At 45.0% G+C, this 18,662-nt stretch overlaps 1 protein-coding gene across 6 annotated transcripts in view; it reads right to left on the bottom strand.

The window, feature by feature from the left end:
- Nucleotides 1-18,662, bottom strand: part of PALM2AKAP2 (PALM2 and AKAP2 fusion) — a 360,502-nt gene that overhangs the window by 290,666 nt on the left and 51,174 nt on the right. For all 6 annotated transcript variants that reach the window (XM_075931391.2, XM_075931392.2, XM_075931395.2 and 3 more), the window contains exon 2: nt 3,275-3,355. In XM_075931391.2, the coding sequence (XP_075787506.2) occupies nt 3,275-3,355 (81 nt within the window). The remainder of the gene's footprint in view (nt 1-3,274; nt 3,356-18,662) is intronic.

Here is an 18,662-nt window from a genome sequence, read left to right as displayed (position 1 = left end):
ATATATCTGTGCCTCAGTTGCCTCATCTACAAAACAGGGATAATATTTATCTAATAGTGAGACGTGTTTGTGAAATACTTAGTAAAAAGCGCCATGCTAGGCATGCACTCATCAATTCTAACTACATAATACACTGCCTCAAATCGGAGTCAGCTCTCACATCCGGTCCCTCAGCATGAGCCGTGTATATAACAAGAGGAAAGTGAATGAACTGAGCATATTGTGAGGCATTCAGCCAAAGACTAATTGCTCTCAACCACCTGAGCACTGGAAGGAATGCTTATGGAGAGCTATCGCTTTTATATTTTTTTCAGTGATATTAATTGTATAGGTTTATCCAGATACCTGTAGTATTCCAAACCCTGAGTAGGTAATCAAACATATCATTTTAGATATCATATTTTGTTAAATAGGCTAACATCATCTCCCAACAACGAACCAATCAAGTACCATTATGATGGAGGCTAAGTTCGGGGGGGTAAATATCCCAGCTTTTATACTTACTGGATCAACTCAGCTATTATAGTCACAGAGTTAAGCTAGACATGATAGTCAAAGGCTTTTCAGTGCAAAGTTTGAAAAGCCTCAGGGTGCAGGTTGCCCACCACTGCTTTATGGTTTTCATATCTGGGAATAACTGTATTGATCTGTCTCTAAGGTTTTGATTATTAGAATCCCATTGTTTCTTCTCATCCCTTTTAAGCAGTGCCTAGCAGTGGTAAGGACCATCTGTGGAATATCAGGCATAGAGGTATGTGGCCCAGAACCAGAATAGCCAGGTCTCCATCACCCCAGTTTGGAGGGCACACTGAGTCCAGGAGAGGATGTGGTTGGGGTTGTGGTAGTCCTACACCTTGGCTGCATCTAGACTGTCTACATTGGCTGTCTACATTGGCTGTCTACATTGGCCGCTTGAATTTCCGCAAGACCACTGACTTCCTACTGTCTGAAATCAGTGCTTCTTGCAGAAATACTATGCTACTCCCATTCGGGCAAAAGTCCTTTTGCGCAAAGCTTTTGCGCAAAAGGGCCAGTGTAGACAGCTCACATTTGTTTTGCGCAAAAAAGCCCCGATCGCGAAAATGGCGATCGGAGCTTTTTTGTGGAAAAGCGCGTCTAGATTGGCACGGATGCTTTTCTGCTAAAAATGCTTTTGCGGAAAAGCGTCCGTGCCAATCTAGACGCTCTTTTCCCGCAAATGCTTTTAACGGAAAACTTTTTCGTTAAAAGCAATTGCAGAAAATCATGCCAGTCTAGATGTAGCCCTTGTGTATTGTTTGGCAGTACAATGGCCATCAAGACTGGTGCAAGTTAGGGCAGCTGTAACCTGTGCACCTGTCCTATATCAGGGAAGCCTATGCTTCTCTCCTTTAGTCATTGTGCAAGGCTCAGCACTAGGGCAGGGATGGATTGGGGCCATCGTCTCCACATGTTCATTTCCTCATCCCAACCACAAAGAGATTTCATATAACCCTATGCTGTCTTAGCCCTGACCTCCCTGACTTTCCTTTGACTGTTACTTTCATTAATCTTGCTCTACCCCTGAGAGAAATTATAAAGGGGAAAATGTATGTAACTATCCCGTGCATCATTTGGGGGAATATATGCAATGGCCCAGATCCACAGCTGGTATCACTGAAGTCAACCTATTGACAGCACTTTACACAACCCGAGTATTTCACCCAGCAACACTGCCAATAACTACTGTAGACAGTGTTACTTCCTCTAAGGATGGTAATATCCTTAAACCTAACCCTACACACATGGCACAAACTCAGTGGGTTATCAGAAACAAGCTTTCCAAAATCACACATTGATTGGATTCCACAGAAAGCCCAAATCCGTTTGCTTGGAATCTATTAACAAGGCGAAGGAGATACCCAGCGCGCACTACGAAAACATCCGAGATGCCTGTTATCTTCCCAGCCAGAGTGTGACCCACAGACCCTGTCGCATTAGCTTGTGGAAGCCAAAAGCAATTCTCTCTCTGGGATCCAACGGCAGCCGGAACAAAATGGCAACTCATGCTGCCCCATAGGAATGCAATCCCATTATCTCCTGATAATGCAGGAGACAACGTGTGTCACCACTAGGTTTGTGGTGACAGTGATGGAGCATTTGCCTTGGCTGCAATCAATTACTTGGACTTAAATTCATTACGTCTAAGACCCACAGCACAATTTACAGACTATTATGATGGATACTTGGAGATATATTAAAAAAGAATACTGCCTATAGCACAATCTGAAGTCTGCTTTTTGAGCATGAGTGTGTACAAATGCATTACACACATGCTGCACTCTGTATATGGGGTATGTATGTTATACAATATACATGGGGAAGGATGTATGTGCTTTATATATAATATGCACACACAGAGTATAATATAATAATTTTTAAATTAACTCCCACATGCTTGACACAAGGACAGAGCATTTTTTTCATTTGGGGGGGGGGGGGTGCATTATCCCACTGAGTTCCATAGGATCCCTTGGCTAAGTTAGTCCAGCAAGATTTGGCCCTGCATATAGAATTGTTCTTTTATTCACTGGATACAAAAGCATCCTCTCTGTGTGTGTCTTTCCCCCTCTTTCCTATAGGCATACAAGTGGAAAGGAAATCTTTGCTACTTGCAGCATAATAAAAATAATTCGGCTGATTTTCAGTTGGATATCTTATGGATATCAATATATACAAATATGGCCTGATTTTTTCCAATGCACCAAGCAATCCCAGTTCCCACTGAAGATATCTATATTAGATACACACGTGTACACACCCTTTCTGCAGAGATACACATATAAGACTTACAATGCCATGTATGCTTTATACTTTCACTTGGCAATTAAACCTTTACACACACACACACAGACACAGGCAGACAGACACATGCTAAAGCTTCAATCCTAGAGTGACTGACATAGAAATCTAAGCCAGCCATGTAGACAGCAAGACCTCTTTTAATCCACGCAGTGCACACCCATATCTACAGCGACTGACATTTTGTGTAATAAATAATAGCATTTAATAAATATTACACAGGCCCACCCTTCTGCCTCTCAGCTCCCAAAGCCATTTCAGTAACAATGTCCTGTGTATGACAAAGACACAGGGTGAGGAACAGGCAGGACATGATCAGCTGGAAGAGAGAGGCTCCGGCAGTGAAAGCTGCTGCATATCGGAGCAGGTTCTTCCCAGCTACCAGACGTGTGATCTGCATGTCTAATAATGAACAGATTTAGTCAATCCATCGTGGCTGGCATCAATCCCTTACCTTGAAATGATGTAGTTGAAGAATCTGGTCTTCAAGCTGTTGTCTTTTGCCTTCTATTTCTGTCTGCCTTTTCCTTTTTTCCTTGGGAAAATAAAGAGAGAGAGCACGTCAGAGCGACGGGAGCCTTACGGACTGCAGATTCCTAAAAGAGAATTTAAGCAGCCAAGCACATCTGTACAGATGTCACCACTGGCATCCGCACAGACATTTCACCTGCTTCTCTGGCTGTGGGTGTGCAGCATCCTCGCAACATGTCAGCTCAGGACTAGCTACTTGTTCATCGAGCAGGAGAAATTCTCCTCACTCACATGCAGCCATAGAAGCAGCCACTGAGTACACAGAGCTGGATAGGGAAAAAACACTGGCTAACAATGGAGTTAGAGGGACACAAATACCCTTGTCTGTTAATAACCTATATTCTACAAGGTCAAAATTAAGGCTTGCTTAGTGCAAAGAACAACAGTAACACTGTAAAGCGTGTGTGTGAATGAACGACTGATAAAGAAAGGATAACACTAAGATTACAGACCTCATCCTTCTCCCATCCAAATCCATGACAAGACCCCACCTTAGTTCAATGGGAACATGCATCTCTTCAAAGCACTGTATTACCTCACCAACCAGCCTCAGTGCCGAGTCATTTAAAACAGGAATGAAAAACATGCACTTTAAGCAGCTGGCACTAATTGGTGCCCTTTTTGGTAGAGCCCTGCAAATCTGCAGTTATCCACTTTACATCCACAGGTCTCCCCATCCGCAGATATGGATGTGGATAGCCACGGCTCATTTTTGCGGACATGGATACAAATTTTGTATCGATGCAGTGCTTTACTTTTCAGCCACCTTAAGAGAGAAAGTCTAGCACTAAGCTGACCAAACCACTTTCTCTTCTTAAAAGCGTTCCATGACAGTCAGATCAGACCAATGGCGAGTGGTCATCTGCGGGCTGAATCGAACCTGGGACCCCTGGAGCTTAGTGTAGGAACCTGTACTGCATGAGTTAAAAGTCAGCTGCATTCTCTTCTGTGCGTGGTCTCAGTATTATTAGATGGGGCAGGGGGTGAATGCCCAGTCAAAAAGGAATCCTGACAGTTCTAATTAGCACTGCTGATTGGGTCATTAAAAGTCTGGTCGGCGGCACAGTGGAGCTCAGGAAGCCTCCCTACCTGCCTTGCCTCCACACAGCTCCCAGGGGTACGTCTAGACACTGGAGGTATCCTGAAGAAGCTACCCCGCATCTTTTAAATGTGCCCGTTATTTGGAAATACTTTTCCTCATCCCATGAGGGTTAAGCGATGTCTCGAAATAGTGCATTATTTCAAAATTTTACATGCCAAATTTTGAAATAAGCTATTTCGAAATACAATCAAAATAAGATACAAAATTTGCGTAGTTTAGGGTGCTGTGTAGACGCACCCTGTGGGCCATAGGCATTCAGAGAGGCTAGTAATGCTCTGCATACTGCCCCCACCCCAGCCACTGGCTTCCCATCTCCCATTGGCCAGCAGTCATAACCAATGGGAGTTATGGGGGTGGTGCCTGCAGACTTGGGCTGTGCACAGAGCATCCCTGGCTGCCAGCCCAAGAACTACAGGAACCCCTCAGCTGTTTCCCAGGAAATGCCTTAGATAAGCACTGTCCGGACCCCTCACCTGAGCTTCAAGCCCCGTCCCTACCCTGAGCCCTCTTCTGCACCTCGAATTGTTTGGTCCAAGCTAAGTGTTCTGCCTCACCCTCCTCAACCCTAGCCAGGACCCATTCCTACACCCCAAATTCATCTGCATTCCCACCCCGGCGCTCACATGTCAACCCTCTGCCCCAGTTCTGAGCCCCTTCCCACGCCCAAACTCTCTCCCCTTCCACAATCTGAACCACTCAGCCCCAGCTCAGAGTCCTCTTGTGCACCCTCAGCCCCTCATTCCCTGCCCCATTGCAGGGCATACACTCCTAGCCAGAGCCTTCATTCCACCCCCCATTCCAACCTACCACCCCAGCCTGGTGAAAATGAGAGGGGTATGGAGTGAGGAGGTGAAGCCTCAGGGAAGGAGCAGAGCAGGGGCAGGCAGAGGGCAAAAGTGTTAGGTTTTGTGCATAAGAAAGTTGGCAACCCTAGTGAAAATGCAACTTGCACCCATCATCAGTGCCCTTCGTTTTGCCTGCACAATATAAATGAGTCTTACTGTAGAGTGGGAATAAAAGATGATAATTAGGGGAGAGGGAACTTCCAGCAAACTGAGTAGCTGACTGGAGACTTTCCTGACAATGAGATTTGTCAGGCTGTGGCATAGTCTTCCAAGGGAAGTGGCAAAAAGCCCACTACCACTTAGTACTTTTGAGGCAGCTGCACTAGAGAAGCACTAGAAACATGTAATACACACAGAACCCATACTGGCAAAGAGATGGACTCCATGGTCTTTTCCATCTCCAGTTTCTGTGATACTTACATGCAACAAACGTGTGCACAATTTAATTTTATGCATTTTAAATGTGGCACATAAAATCTGCACTGAATAATAAGGCAACTACCTGAAGTGTGACAGGCAAATGCCCCATTTGTGTCTGCAAAGGGTGTGCACGGCAAATTTGGGTATGCACTTTTGAAAAATAAGCTCCTTTATATGATGTGATAGCCACGGGAGAATTTTTCTTCTTTTTTGCATGTTTGAATGAAACAGGAAAATGGATGGCTCAGCATTTACAAAAAGAACCACCTTTTTAGTGGTTGCTTCTTGCAATTTTGGACACTGGGGAAATAACACTAGCTTTACAGGCAAGCAATTCATCTGATCCCGTTCTAAATTCTTCTGCTTTCTTTGCTAAAAGAGCCAGTTCGTCTGTTTTTGATAGTAGATTAAAGTGATTAGACTTGCCTCTGTTAATAGCAACAATATTCTAATAATAAGGATAATTCCCCCCGTTCTTGTCGAGTTTCTCCTGTTCTGATTTGATTTGTGTGGGAGTTTGAATCCTGTTAGTCATGAAGCAAGCAAAATACCTGCTTCCTAACACTTAGTTGACCTATTTTTTTACCCATCGCAGAGAAAGTACTTAATAAAATATGATAAAAATCACCAAGGTATTTTCATTGGCTGGTTGTGCCATGCCCTATAATGCATATGACAGGAGAACCTAAAAAAGCATAGATTAAAAATGTATTTTTGTTGTAAGAAAGCAAAGCACTTAGAGTATTTTCCCCTCAGGCAACAATGGAGAAGGCACTAAAATACTTGAACTACTTACTAACTAGTGGAATTAAATGAGAATACTAGTCATGTTTCCACTCGCCCTGTTTTCAGTCAGCCTGACTTCATATCTCCTTCAATGGTCTTTCACTATGGCCCAAGGATTTGGATGAGTTAACTCATGTTAAAAATAATTTTCTTTTTAAGACTCAGGGGGATTGGTAATTGGCAATAGGAGAGCCTATCACTTTTAGGTCACTAGTTTAAATCCAGTCCAGATTGCTCAGTCAATGAAAGCTCTTACCATAGTGTAGCTATTCAGTGGCTCATGTGAAATGAAGTTTGTGATGTCAATTCATTCCCTGGTGATGAGCAGGCTTGCACAAAACAACCCCCTCCACAATAGTCTATTCCCTTGTCATAATATATTTCAATGCCATGGTTCATAGTAAATCATGAAACATTTATAATACATTTGATCACAAGTGAATGATGTTTAACCATTTTCACTGATGTACATTTTATAAATGCAATATTCTGGAGTAGTAATTGTCATCAGCATGGCAGACCTCAGTCCTAACAAAACACACAACAGTGAAGTAAGATGAAACTCTCTAATGGCTGGAATACATCAGCCATGCACAGATGGCAACTCTGGTTTCAATAAGTTATTCAGTCACATGTCCAAACGCTACAAGCTCTGGACTCATTGCTGGCTTCTGTATCTGGTGCGAGTCACACAGAGTGAGCAACAGGTTCATTAGAAAGCCTTGCTGGGATTGACCATGGGCTCTGGATGTTGAGTGCAGTCTTGGTTCCACTGTTGTACGTTCAGCAGTCTCTTAGAGTATTCTACATTCTGATGTTTTCCTGAATATAAAATAGCTTTTCCAAAGGGGCCAATTATTTTAACAGATTCTAATCTGCGAAGGGTAACAATGAAACTAAAATATGCTTTAAAAAGTTTTTTCCCAGGTAATTTTATTTAACTGGTACCTAATGTTTATTCTATAACATAATAAATACTATATTATTATTTCAGCCAATAGAGTTTAGGGATGTAAAATCCTGTTTAATCAGTTAACCAATTAAACATATTGTTTAACCAGTTAACCAATTAAAAGAGAGGGCAGATGGTGGTTGTGGTGGTGGGGCTCCACCCCCCCACTGCAAGCAGGGGCTACTCCAGGCCAGTCAGAGGGGTCCCTGCCTGCAGGACAGTCTCTGTCCACCGCAGATGGAAGTGGGGATCTGTTCCAGCCCCCACTGGATAATCGTCAATCAACCCTGCTAAAGTTTGGAGATGACATTAGAATTTGGGAAGTGGTCAGTGATGAAGAGGACAGGTTACGGATACAAGCAATCTGGATCAGCTGGTAAATTGTGCACAAGCAAACAGTATTTCAGTGATGTTTAATACAGCTAAATCGGGGTGGGCAATAATTTTTGCAGGGAGGCCACTGCACAAATTTTGGAAGTGGGGGTGTGGCCTTGGGCAGAAGGGTCAGGGCTGTGGAAGAGTGGGCAAAGTCTCTCAGCCCCCACCCTCCCAGGGACGCTCAGCACCTAAAGGGACTCCCCCAGCTGGCTCCTGGTGGCTAGAGGAAACTTCACATGCTTCATGCGCCCCAGGCCAATCAGGGTCTGGGGGCAAGGGAGTGTGCAAAGTCTCTCACCCCCTTTCCCCTGCCCCACCAGGGATGCACAGCTAGAGGGAACTGCCAGCTATTTTGAACAGCTGGTGGTTCCCTCTGTGGCTGCATGCCCCTGGCGGGGGGAGGAGACTTCGTACACGCCTCCCCCCTGACTCAATTAGCCTGGGGATGGGGTAGCAGCAGGGCAGTTGTGGGCTGGATGTAACAGCTTGGTAGGCTGGATATGACCCACAGACGTATCTTGCCCACCACTGAGCTAAATATAAATGTATCCATATGATAAAAGAATGCAGGCCATACTTAGAAGCTCTAGAATTCTATCCTAGAAAATAGTGAGAAACATTTTGGGAGGTGTAGTGGACAATCAGTTGAACACAAGCTCCCAGTGTGATACTGTGTCCAAAACAACTAATGTCATAAACAGGGGAATCTTGAGTAGAGGTAGAGAGGTTATTTTACCTCTGTATGTGACACTGGTGAGACTGCTGTTGGAAAATGTGCCTCATGCTTATAAACTCAAGGAGCTCAATCTATTTACTTTAACAAAGAGCAGATTATGGGGTGACTTGATTTAGAATCATAGAAGCATAGAACCCAAGGGCTGGAAGAGACCTCAGGAGGTCATCAAGTCCAGCCCCCTGCCCAAAGCAGGACCAACCCCAACTAAATCAGCCCAGCCAGGGCTTTGTCAAGCAGAGACTTAAACACCTCTAGGGATGGAGATTCCACCACTTCCCTAGGTAACCCATTCCAGTGCTTCACCACCCTCCTAGGGAAATAGTTTTTCCTAATATCCAACCTAGACCTCCCCCACTGTAACTTGAGACCATTGCTCCTTGTTCTGACATCCCTCACTACTGAGAACAGCCTCTCTCCATCCTCTTTGGAACCTCCTTTTAGGAAGTTGAAGGCTTCTATCAAATCCCCCCTCACTCTTCGCTTCTGAAGACTAAATAAGCCCAAATCCCTTAGCCACTCCTTGTAGGTCATGTGCTCCAGCTCCCTAATCCTTTTGGTTGCCCTCTGCTGGACCTTCTTAAGTGTGTCCACATCCTTTCTGTAGTGGGGGGCCCAAAACTGGATGCAATACCCCAGATGTGGCTTCACCAGTGCCAAATAAAGGGGAATAATCACTTCTCTAGATCTGCTGGAAATGGTCCTTCTAATGCACTCTAATATGCCATTAACCTTCTTGGCTACAAAGACACACTGTTGACTCATATCCTGCTTCTCATCCACTTAATCCCCAGGTCCTTTTCTTCCAAACTGCTACCTAGCCATTCGGTCCCCAGCCTGTAACAATGCTTGGGATTCTTCCATCTCAAGTGCAGGATGCTGAACTTGTCCTTGTTGAACCTCATCAGATTTCTTTTGGCCCCATCCTCTAACCTGTCTAGGTCACACTAGACAGATTTCAGTCTATATGTATCTACATGTGCAATGGATGTTTCATTTTGAACTCTTCAATCTAACAGAAACTGAAGCTAGACAAATTCAGACTGGGAATAAGGTGTAAATTCTTAATGGCACAAGTAATTAACCATTGGAACAATTTACCTAGGGTCATGGCTAGGGATGTTAATGGGTAACCGATTAACTGTGAACCGGTACCCAGGGAACAGTCCCCCACCTGCAGCCCGCCACAGACAGAAGGCTGTTCCAGCCCTGCCTGGCTCCTGCACCAGGCTGCCGCTTCCGTCGCTGCATGGCCAGGAGCTGGCAGCCCCTTGTGTGGTTGGAAGCCGCTGGGCTGGAGTGATACCTGCCCACGGCAGACAGATCATTCCAGCCCGCCCTGTTTTATCAGTTAACCAGTTAAACTTATCGTTTAAACAGTTAGCTAATTAAACAGGGTTTTACATCCGTAGTTGTGGTGGATTCTCCAACCCAGGCCATTTTCAAATCAAGATGTGATGTTTTTCTAGAAGATCATCTCTAGGAAGTATTTTGGGGAAGTTTTATTTCCTGCGTTATCTAGGAAGTCAGACTAAATGATCAAAATGTTTCCTTCTGGTCTTGATATCTGTGAATTACCTGCCATAAATAACTGCCTAGCATTGTTACTGGGTCTTCTTTCTGGATTGGAGTGCGCAGAGACTAAAGCATAGCGCATTGCTAGAAGATATATGAGCTGATGAGGCATTTAGTTGGGTACAATATTTCTGGCAAATGGGAATCACACTAGAGCACATTTCACCAATTTCTGGAACTTCCTAATTACTGGCAAGATTGTCAGCCTGTGAATCAAACAATTTTACTATGATCGGTTTCAAATAATGATTCCTGGGGATCACAGGGAGTGTACTGGTACATGAAAACCAAAAGGACAGACTTTGTAAGCATGCTTGTTCAAAGGGTTTACATCAAAATTACAAAAACCTGCGACTTTGATGGGAAACCTGGTGAAACTTGAGTGGAGGGTTGAGGAGTTTTGCTCAGAAACTTTACTTAAAACTCCCAGTGAAACTTGCATGAACATGTGGTTCCATGTGAATTGGAGTCGAAGGAAACGTGCGCATAGGATGTGGTGAAGGCTAGAACTTGAACAGGGTTCAAAAAAGAGCTAGATAGATTCATGGAGGTTAGGTCCATCAATGGCTATTAGCCAGGATGGGTAGGAATGGTCTAGCCTGTGTTTCTCTGGAGGTGGGTAACAGGGGAGGGATCACGCAAAGATTACCCTCTGGGGCACCTGGCATTGGCCACTGTCAGCAGTTGGGATACTGGGCTAGATGGACCTTTGGTCTGACCCAGTATGGCCGTTCTTATGTTCTTATACACTTCAAGCAAAGCAAAACTGCCAAGTTTTTCACTCCCGTGATAGTCACCTATCCCAGCCAGCAGAGAAACCTGAAACAGCAGAAAAAAGCAGTCACCATTGCCAACAACCCAGTCGAGCAGGGGTGGAGGGCTGCTGACCCACAGAAGAATCAGTGGGGGCCACTAACATGTGAGAAAAAAAAACCCTCACTGATGTGGCCTCAACTGAGAAGCAGAAAGACACTCCTCATGTTCTTTCCCACACGAGAGCCTAGGGGAGCCCAGGCTAGTGGATTTTGTGTGACTGATGGCAGGAGGGAGCTCTGAGTCTTGGAGGCCAGATCCAGGCAAGCCAGGGGCTGCTCCAGCCCCTGGGCCTTAAGTTCCCCACTGCTGCAGTATAGGAGCCTTACATCGCCCTGACCCCAGAGCTGCATTCTGCCATCCTGCGGCTGCTGTGTGTAGCTTTAAGAAGTGCAGAGGTAACGAGACATAAGCTTGAGAGAGATATGAAAAAAATGCAGCCTCCCCATCCGGTTACATTGCGGGTGTGACAGTCACACAAAAGCATTTCACTGAAATCTCAGACTTTCTGCTTCTCCGAGGATGCAGCGCCCAGAGAAAGGGAGACTCCCCTAAAGAAGAGCGGAGCCTCGACCCAACCTCTAGCTCTACATGTCCCCTGCCTGTTTGGGAACACGGTTCCCATACGTACAAACAGGGTGTTGGGAAGACAGAAGGCGCCTGCGTGGTGGGGTCGCAGTGTTGCCTCTGGGTGATGAAATCTGCTTCTTGAGAATGAGACTTAGGCCAAAATGTTCCACCTGGAACGCGAGAAGTCGGGTACCTCAATAAAAACTACACCTTGATTTTCAGAGGTGCGAAGCCTCCTTGAGCTCCCATTGCGGCAGCACAGGAGGGAGGTGCCCAGCACCACTAAACACAGCTCTTTGGTTCAGCAGTGGACTGAGATCACTCCATCGAAGGGCTGCATGAAATCTAAGCAAACTATGAAAACATCGGCATGCATGCCAGGATCTCAATGTAGCCCCACTGTAAACCCACTGGGGTCACTGGTGCCGCTCTGGATTTGCCTGGCTACAGAAGAGAGCAGGGTTTGGCCACCAGTCTTTAGGCTCAAAGGCATTCAGCTCCCCAGTGCTTCCTGGGGCTCTAAATTGAGGTAGCGTGTCCACACTAAGGGACCCTGCCTCAGACTAATTTCCAGGCTTCCCTGTAGTGTAGATGTGCTCTTTTGAACGAAGCTATTTCAGAGCATTTCTTCTGGAATAGCTTATTTCGAAATAAGCATGCAGTGGAGATGTACCCCAAGTTACTACACCTCTTGAAAGGATTCTGCCCAACTCCATCCAATTCCCACCTCCTTCTGCGGCTCCATGCCTGTTTGCTCACAGAAGGCACTATTCAGAGTGCAGGGTGTGGTTTTTACACCAGGCCTGAACTGAGCTCAGGTAGGTCTGACTAAGCAGAGCTGTTATGGGTCATTCCCACCTTTATTCTCCAGTCAAGTCATATAAGACAAAAGTGAAATACCGACACAGCCTGCGTATTCTTCTTCCACTGACTCCAAATGAGAAACTGTGCACCTGAATCCAATGACAAAATGTGACCCATAATGAGCGAGGAGAAAAATTGTTGTGATGATATGGGTTACCTTGAGTAGGTGAGACTCATAACACAGCTAAGTGGCACTACGATGAGCTGAGCATTAGCAAATCCCCGTACACTGATTTCCCATTGCTTCATCCCTGCAATAGTTAAGGAGAAGCAGGTGGAAGAGGGATGAACTGACTGTCTGTTGTGCTAATGAGAAATAAATGCAAAAAGAAAAAAAGGCATGAGCAAAAGAAAATTACAATGCATGGTATTTTGCTGACAAATACAGAAAATGTTCTCTACCAAGCACAGTTGGTGGATATTATTCCCTGGATATTTAAGCTAGGCAGGTCTTAGGAAAGCAAAAAAAAAAAAAAAAAAAAAAGTTCATTTTTTTCTCCACTGTTTCAGGGGCATTCTGCACTTTGGGAGCAGGCGAGCATCTGTGATTGTGCTAAAGACTGCAACGTGCACTTAGCACAATCCCAGAGAAGCTACCCTTCATGGAAACCAGTGCTCTGTTACAAGTTAAAACCTCTCTGATTTTTTTTCCCTCCCTGCAAGGCACTTTGAAGAACAGAGTCTGCATTGTGGTGACTTCACCAGCTATTTTACAGTGAAATCAAATCTGCAGAATTTTTTCTTTTGCTCCTAGGATCAGTGCTAGCATTTTCACTGGGGGGAAAAAATTAGAGACAACCAAGCTTAGGTTTTTTGGTTTTTTGTTTTGTCTAGTGATTGGTTCGCTCGTTCTCTACTATGTGTTTCATTCCCACATGGCCGAGCCCTTTTATTTTCCTATTGTATTTCAGGAGGGGGGAAACTATAATTACAAGCAACTATCTCTACTAGTTACAACAATGCAGCCTAGTACTGGATGGGCCTTGTAAACTGTGACTCAAAACGTCTTCTGCCATTGTAAACAGAATACAATAGAAATTACAGCACTAAGGCGGGGAGGAGGCGGGAGACGGAAGATGTGCCATTAGCAGAGTAGAATAAACATTCCTGAACGGCTGATGGCAAGATGCCGGCTGCTACGCTGGAATAATCTATGCCCACTTACAAAAATAAATGCAAATACAAGAGCGGGCATCTCAACACACTGTCAAGTACATCAGACTGTATCACATGATATGCCCTGACATGACTGCCCTGGGGCAAATTTCATGGGGCTCCACTGCTGCTATTTCGAAGTAGCCCCTCACCAGGGTCGTTCTAAGTTATTTCTCCTGGGGCTCTAAATCGAGATAGCACATCTACATGAGGGAAGCCTGCCTCGGACTAATTTTGAGGCTTCCCTGAAGTGTGGTCGTGCTATTTCAAAATAATCTATTTCAGAATAATGATTCTGGAATAGCTTATTCCGAAATAACTGTGCAATGTAGACGTAGCCTTAGAAACCAATTACATCCAGATAGGCTTTGAAAACAAAACCCAGACTTGGCTCTGGATTTCAAATACCAGGAAGTTCAGGGCAATGGGATCTGTGCCCAGCCCCACACCCAGCCAAAGAGGACATTACGACTATATCATCTGTGGTGGCCATAGGATAGGAGGGAAGGATGTAGGGAGCCACTCTCACTAAGGGTATGTCTAGACTACATGGCTCCGTCAACGGAGCCATGTAGATGAGTTTACTAGACATAGGAAAATGAAGCGGCGATTTAAATAACCACCGCTTCATTTACATCAAAATGGCCGCCGTGCTGTGCCGATTAGCTGTTTGGCGGCACAGCAGGGCAGTGTGGACGCGCCGCGGTCGACAAGGGAAGCCTTTGTCAACCGCTCCGGTAAACCTCATTTCACAAGGCATACCGGAGCGGTCGACAAAGGTTTCCCTTGTCAACCACGGCATGTCCATACTGCCCCACTGTGCCGCCATACAGCTGATCGGTGCAGCGCGGCGGCCATTTTGATGTAAATGAAGCGGTGGTTATTTAAATCGCCACTTCATTTTCCTATGTCTAGTAAACTCATCTACATGGCTCCGTTGACGGAGCCATGGAGTCTAGACATACTCTAAGGGTCCTGCAGGAACCAGCTAGAGTAAAGATATGGATGCCGGGGCAAACCCAGCCGGGCAAGGTGCTGCTGAACAAACACAATTAATCTCAACAGCGTATGCTGACGATGGACAATGAGTGAGAGAAAAGCAGGTGCAATTGCATGGGTGAGGTGAGTCTGCCCCCCGGACGGGATGTCCTCGGGCGGTTGGGAGGCATCACCTTAGGAGTTGATGCTACAGCCGTGGGACTAGAATGCAACCCACTTGAACAAAGGGTGTTATTTGCATTGGTATGATCCTGACCCCTTTCCACAGTCCACAGCTATTTCCTTGAGTGGTGAGAGGGACAGGAGGCAGCATAGCTCCTGCTGCTGTGTCCTGTCCCACCTTTCTGAACAGGGACTTTGGCTTGGAGGGATGGAGTCACCTTCTTGAGCCACGCCAGCCAGCCCACCTGCTGCTCTGCATGGGACATGCTTGAGTACATTGCTTGTGGGCATGGAATAGACCCACTTTGTAGGGATAGACTCCAGCAGGGGAGCAACCAGGAATGTCTGGGAAACGCCAGGCAGCCTGATAACCACAAAGGAATGGGAACAGGTTCCTGTCAGAGACAATACTGATTCAATTGGAGAAAGCAGTGTCCAGAGGGCAGAAGCACAGAACTTTAACAGAACTTTATGGTTCCACAACCACTAGAATTGCTCCTTCCACTGGAAACGGATAGAGTTAGTAGCTACATCCCTCCCTCTTGTGCAAATCAGCAAGTCACTCTGAACAGGAGAAATATACGGAGACAACTAACTGTTTGCATGTTAAGTTTGTATAATTTACCTATCTTAGACTGGCCCCTGTTGGGTTAACTGAGGGTTGCTGCCTGTTCCCATACATCATCTGTTATGACTTGCTTAAATTAATGTGTGTATGAATTTTAAAGTGGTATCACACTAGATCATACATTAAGACGTACAGTCGTACTGGTCAGGACACCAGACAGTCCAGTGAGAAACTTTTACAGTCTACAGTGTGGGAATGAACCACATCAGTTGTCCAGCCCAATATAGGTACATGTGCTCCCAACAGAGCCTCTGAAGTTCTTATAATTCCACCTTGCCTCCGCAGGACAGTGTCTCTAGATGCTGGAATGCCAGCAAGTATGTCCAGTCGTTAACCCACAGCCCAGTTGAAGGGTTATAATTTAGACTGAACATGGCCAAGTTGCCCATGAGTAGGGAAGTTGCTGCTGGAACAGTACACAGCCTGAAATAGAGACATGAGCTGATTGCGCTTAGCATGCATAATTACAGGCACTGGGTCGCAGAGTCTAACCCACATGGTGCACCCGACCACTTAATTAAACTCGCTGCCCACTTTAAGCAAATAAAAGGATGGCACTGCTCCCAGAACAACAACTCCCAATGAAAAAGTGATGAATACAGCAAGGCATTTCCTTTTGAAAAGCAACATAATTAACAGGGGTTTCACTGAAGAGCCTAGGCAGGATTCTTAGGGTGAATTATTGGCCTTCCTGAAAGAACTAGAAAGACTCCTATTGGCTTCAGTGGAACCAGGATTTCACCCTGAGTCTCCTCATTTATTGAACCCTGATGCATAACTAAGGCTGAGTGAAATGGTTAGGATAAAACAAAGCCCAACCCAAGTCTTTTGCCCAAACCACAAACCAAACTAAGCTCTTAGAAAATGGAAAAATCAGATGACTTTAAGGGCTCATGTAAGCTACAGAAAAAGCTACTCCCTGGCAAGCCAATGTATGATTCTACAGTGCATCAGCTCGCCTTGCTGGAACCTTCCATGCAGACACTACTGCAGGGCAGTGAAAACCCTGGAGTATAGCTTGACACACCACTGTAGACAAGCCCTGATGCACACTTTTTTTTCTGGATTTGGAGGGACCTGGACATGGCTGTACTTCAGCCTCACAAGACAGTCTGAGAGGGGCAGCCATAGCACAAGACAGAACCTTCAGAGACTTCTAGACCAGAACTGCAGAACAAATAACTGAAATTGGTTTGGGCTGGACTTCACAGAAGCAACCTCCCGTTTCGTTTCTGTATGGTTGTCAGACTTCTGAATCTAGCGAGACTGCGGTTAAGGGGATCTGTCTATGGGATGACCTTTCAAAGGCGATGAGATGCACCCACAGACTGAATGTCTTCAGGAAACACTGCAAAGCCTTCTTCTTTGAAAACGCCTTTCCACCATCACAGTGACAATCAATTCCAGACATCCCTTTTTCCCCCTAACATTCACCAACTCGCCCCATTACATCTGCCCCCAAAATAATAAAAACAAAAACTCTACCCCAAGCAGAGTTTTACCACTAAAAAGGGAGAGGTTCTAGCCACTTTGTGCAGTGCACTAGGGACTGTGATATTGACACTACAAAGATGGACAGTGGTATAAAACCTTACTCAGATTCCTCCCTTAGGCTTATCTACGTTGCTTGTTAACATTGATCTTGTTTCACTGTAACTAGAGCTGGTTGGAAAATGTTTTTTTTCCCCAAGGATTTTTTAAAAATAAATGGAAATATTTTGTATTTTCAACTTTTGGGTTGAATTTTTCTGTTTTTTCCCCATTTTGAAAGAAAATATAATTTCTGCAAAAGCTTGATTTTTAAAGGAGTTTTAATTGAAAAAACATTACGATCAGGTCTAAAAGAAATCCGTACCCTCCAAAAAGGAAACTGGAGAGGAATGGTGACTGCCCAGTAGGTTGCTCAGACTATGTTTGAAATCTAATTGTTGTTAACTCCCTAGACAGTCACATTTCCGCTGACTATCCACGGTTTATCGTGCCTCTCTGCTATTGGGAAGGAGAAATAAAGGGTTGGTTTGGCATTGGCTCGATGCTGTCATTTTCCCAAAGCTCTGCAGAGCAAATATACTTACATTTTTTCTATTTTATGTTCCCTTTCATGACTCTTTATACATGTTCCCCAGATGCAAAACTAGGCAACCTAAAGTCCAATGAAACATCTGAGATTGTAGCAAGAGTTTGGCAGATAAGAAGCAAGATATAAAAAGCTGACCTTGCTCTAGAATCTACATGCTCCTAGCCTTATTATAAGGGCCGTAAAGAACCGTGTGGCTCTTAAAATACTGATTCCACTAAAGGCCTGGATAAAGGGCCATGGTTTGGACTCAGATTTCCAGAGGTGACGTTCAACTCACTTCCTTCCCCTACTTCCCATTAAAATACTGACCACTGACTGGTGAAAGCCATGGATAAGCAGAACATGGCTGCAACTTGGGGAGGTAAATTTATTTTCCTTCTGTAGCCATTTTGATTGTACCCTGATAAATATCCTCCACAGGTCTAGTTGATTTTCACCGAGGGTCAGAAGATAACTGGAAAGAGGAAATGAGAAGGAACCTGCTGCTGCTGCTGGATGCATGCTGTTCTCCTCTCCAGCCAGCACTCAGCAATGTCGGCGTAAACTGGAGGGAAACCAAAGCACTAATTCAGATACTTGACTGGTGGCCAGCATCTTGTTTATAGTTTTTAAAGTAACAGTGGAGAAAACATAAGTGTAGAGAATCCTATATAGAGTGGGATTTCACTGTTTAATACTCACAGCCTGGTTTGTTAGCTCATGTCTATGTAACCAGTCATTGGATAGATTTGAACATGAAACTTTCTGGAGCTCAGTGTAGGAGTCTTTACAGCTTGAGCTATAAAGCCAGCTGCTGCTTAGCTAGGCTATACGGCTTCCTTCTTGCACAAAATCCTATGCAAATGAAGCAAGGATTAGCATATTGCCATGCTTTATTTGCATAATTAATTAGGGGCCGTTTTTGCGCAAGAGGCTTTTGTGCAAAAAGGAGCTGTGTAGACGGCTTCTTTTTGTGCAAAAATCCCCTCTTGCACAAGAGCCGTTCTTCCTCATTTTTTCAGGAAGAACGGCTCTTGCACAAGACGGGGTTTTTGCACAAAAAGGAGCCATCTACACAGTTCTTTTTTGCACAAAAGCCTCTTCTGCAAAAATGGCCCCTAATTAATCCTTGCTTCATTTGCATAGGCTTTTGCGCAAGAGAGGTGCAGTGTAAATGTAGCCTAAGTGTGTGGGTTGCACCTACAGAGCTTCTCAGCTCCACATCAAAGGTTTTTGGCAGGAGACTTCTTCGCTTTTGGATGTGGCAGCC

Source organism: Pelodiscus sinensis, chromosome 6, assembly GCF_052426305.1.
Source record: "Pelodiscus sinensis isolate ZL-2025 chromosome 6, ASM5242630v1, whole genome shotgun sequence".
In the NCBI taxonomy this organism is placed as follows: domain Eukaryota; kingdom Metazoa; phylum Chordata; order Testudines; family Trionychidae; genus Pelodiscus; species Pelodiscus sinensis.
Note: the sequence above shows the minus strand (reverse complement) of the source record. Positions and strands in the feature narration are given on the sequence as shown.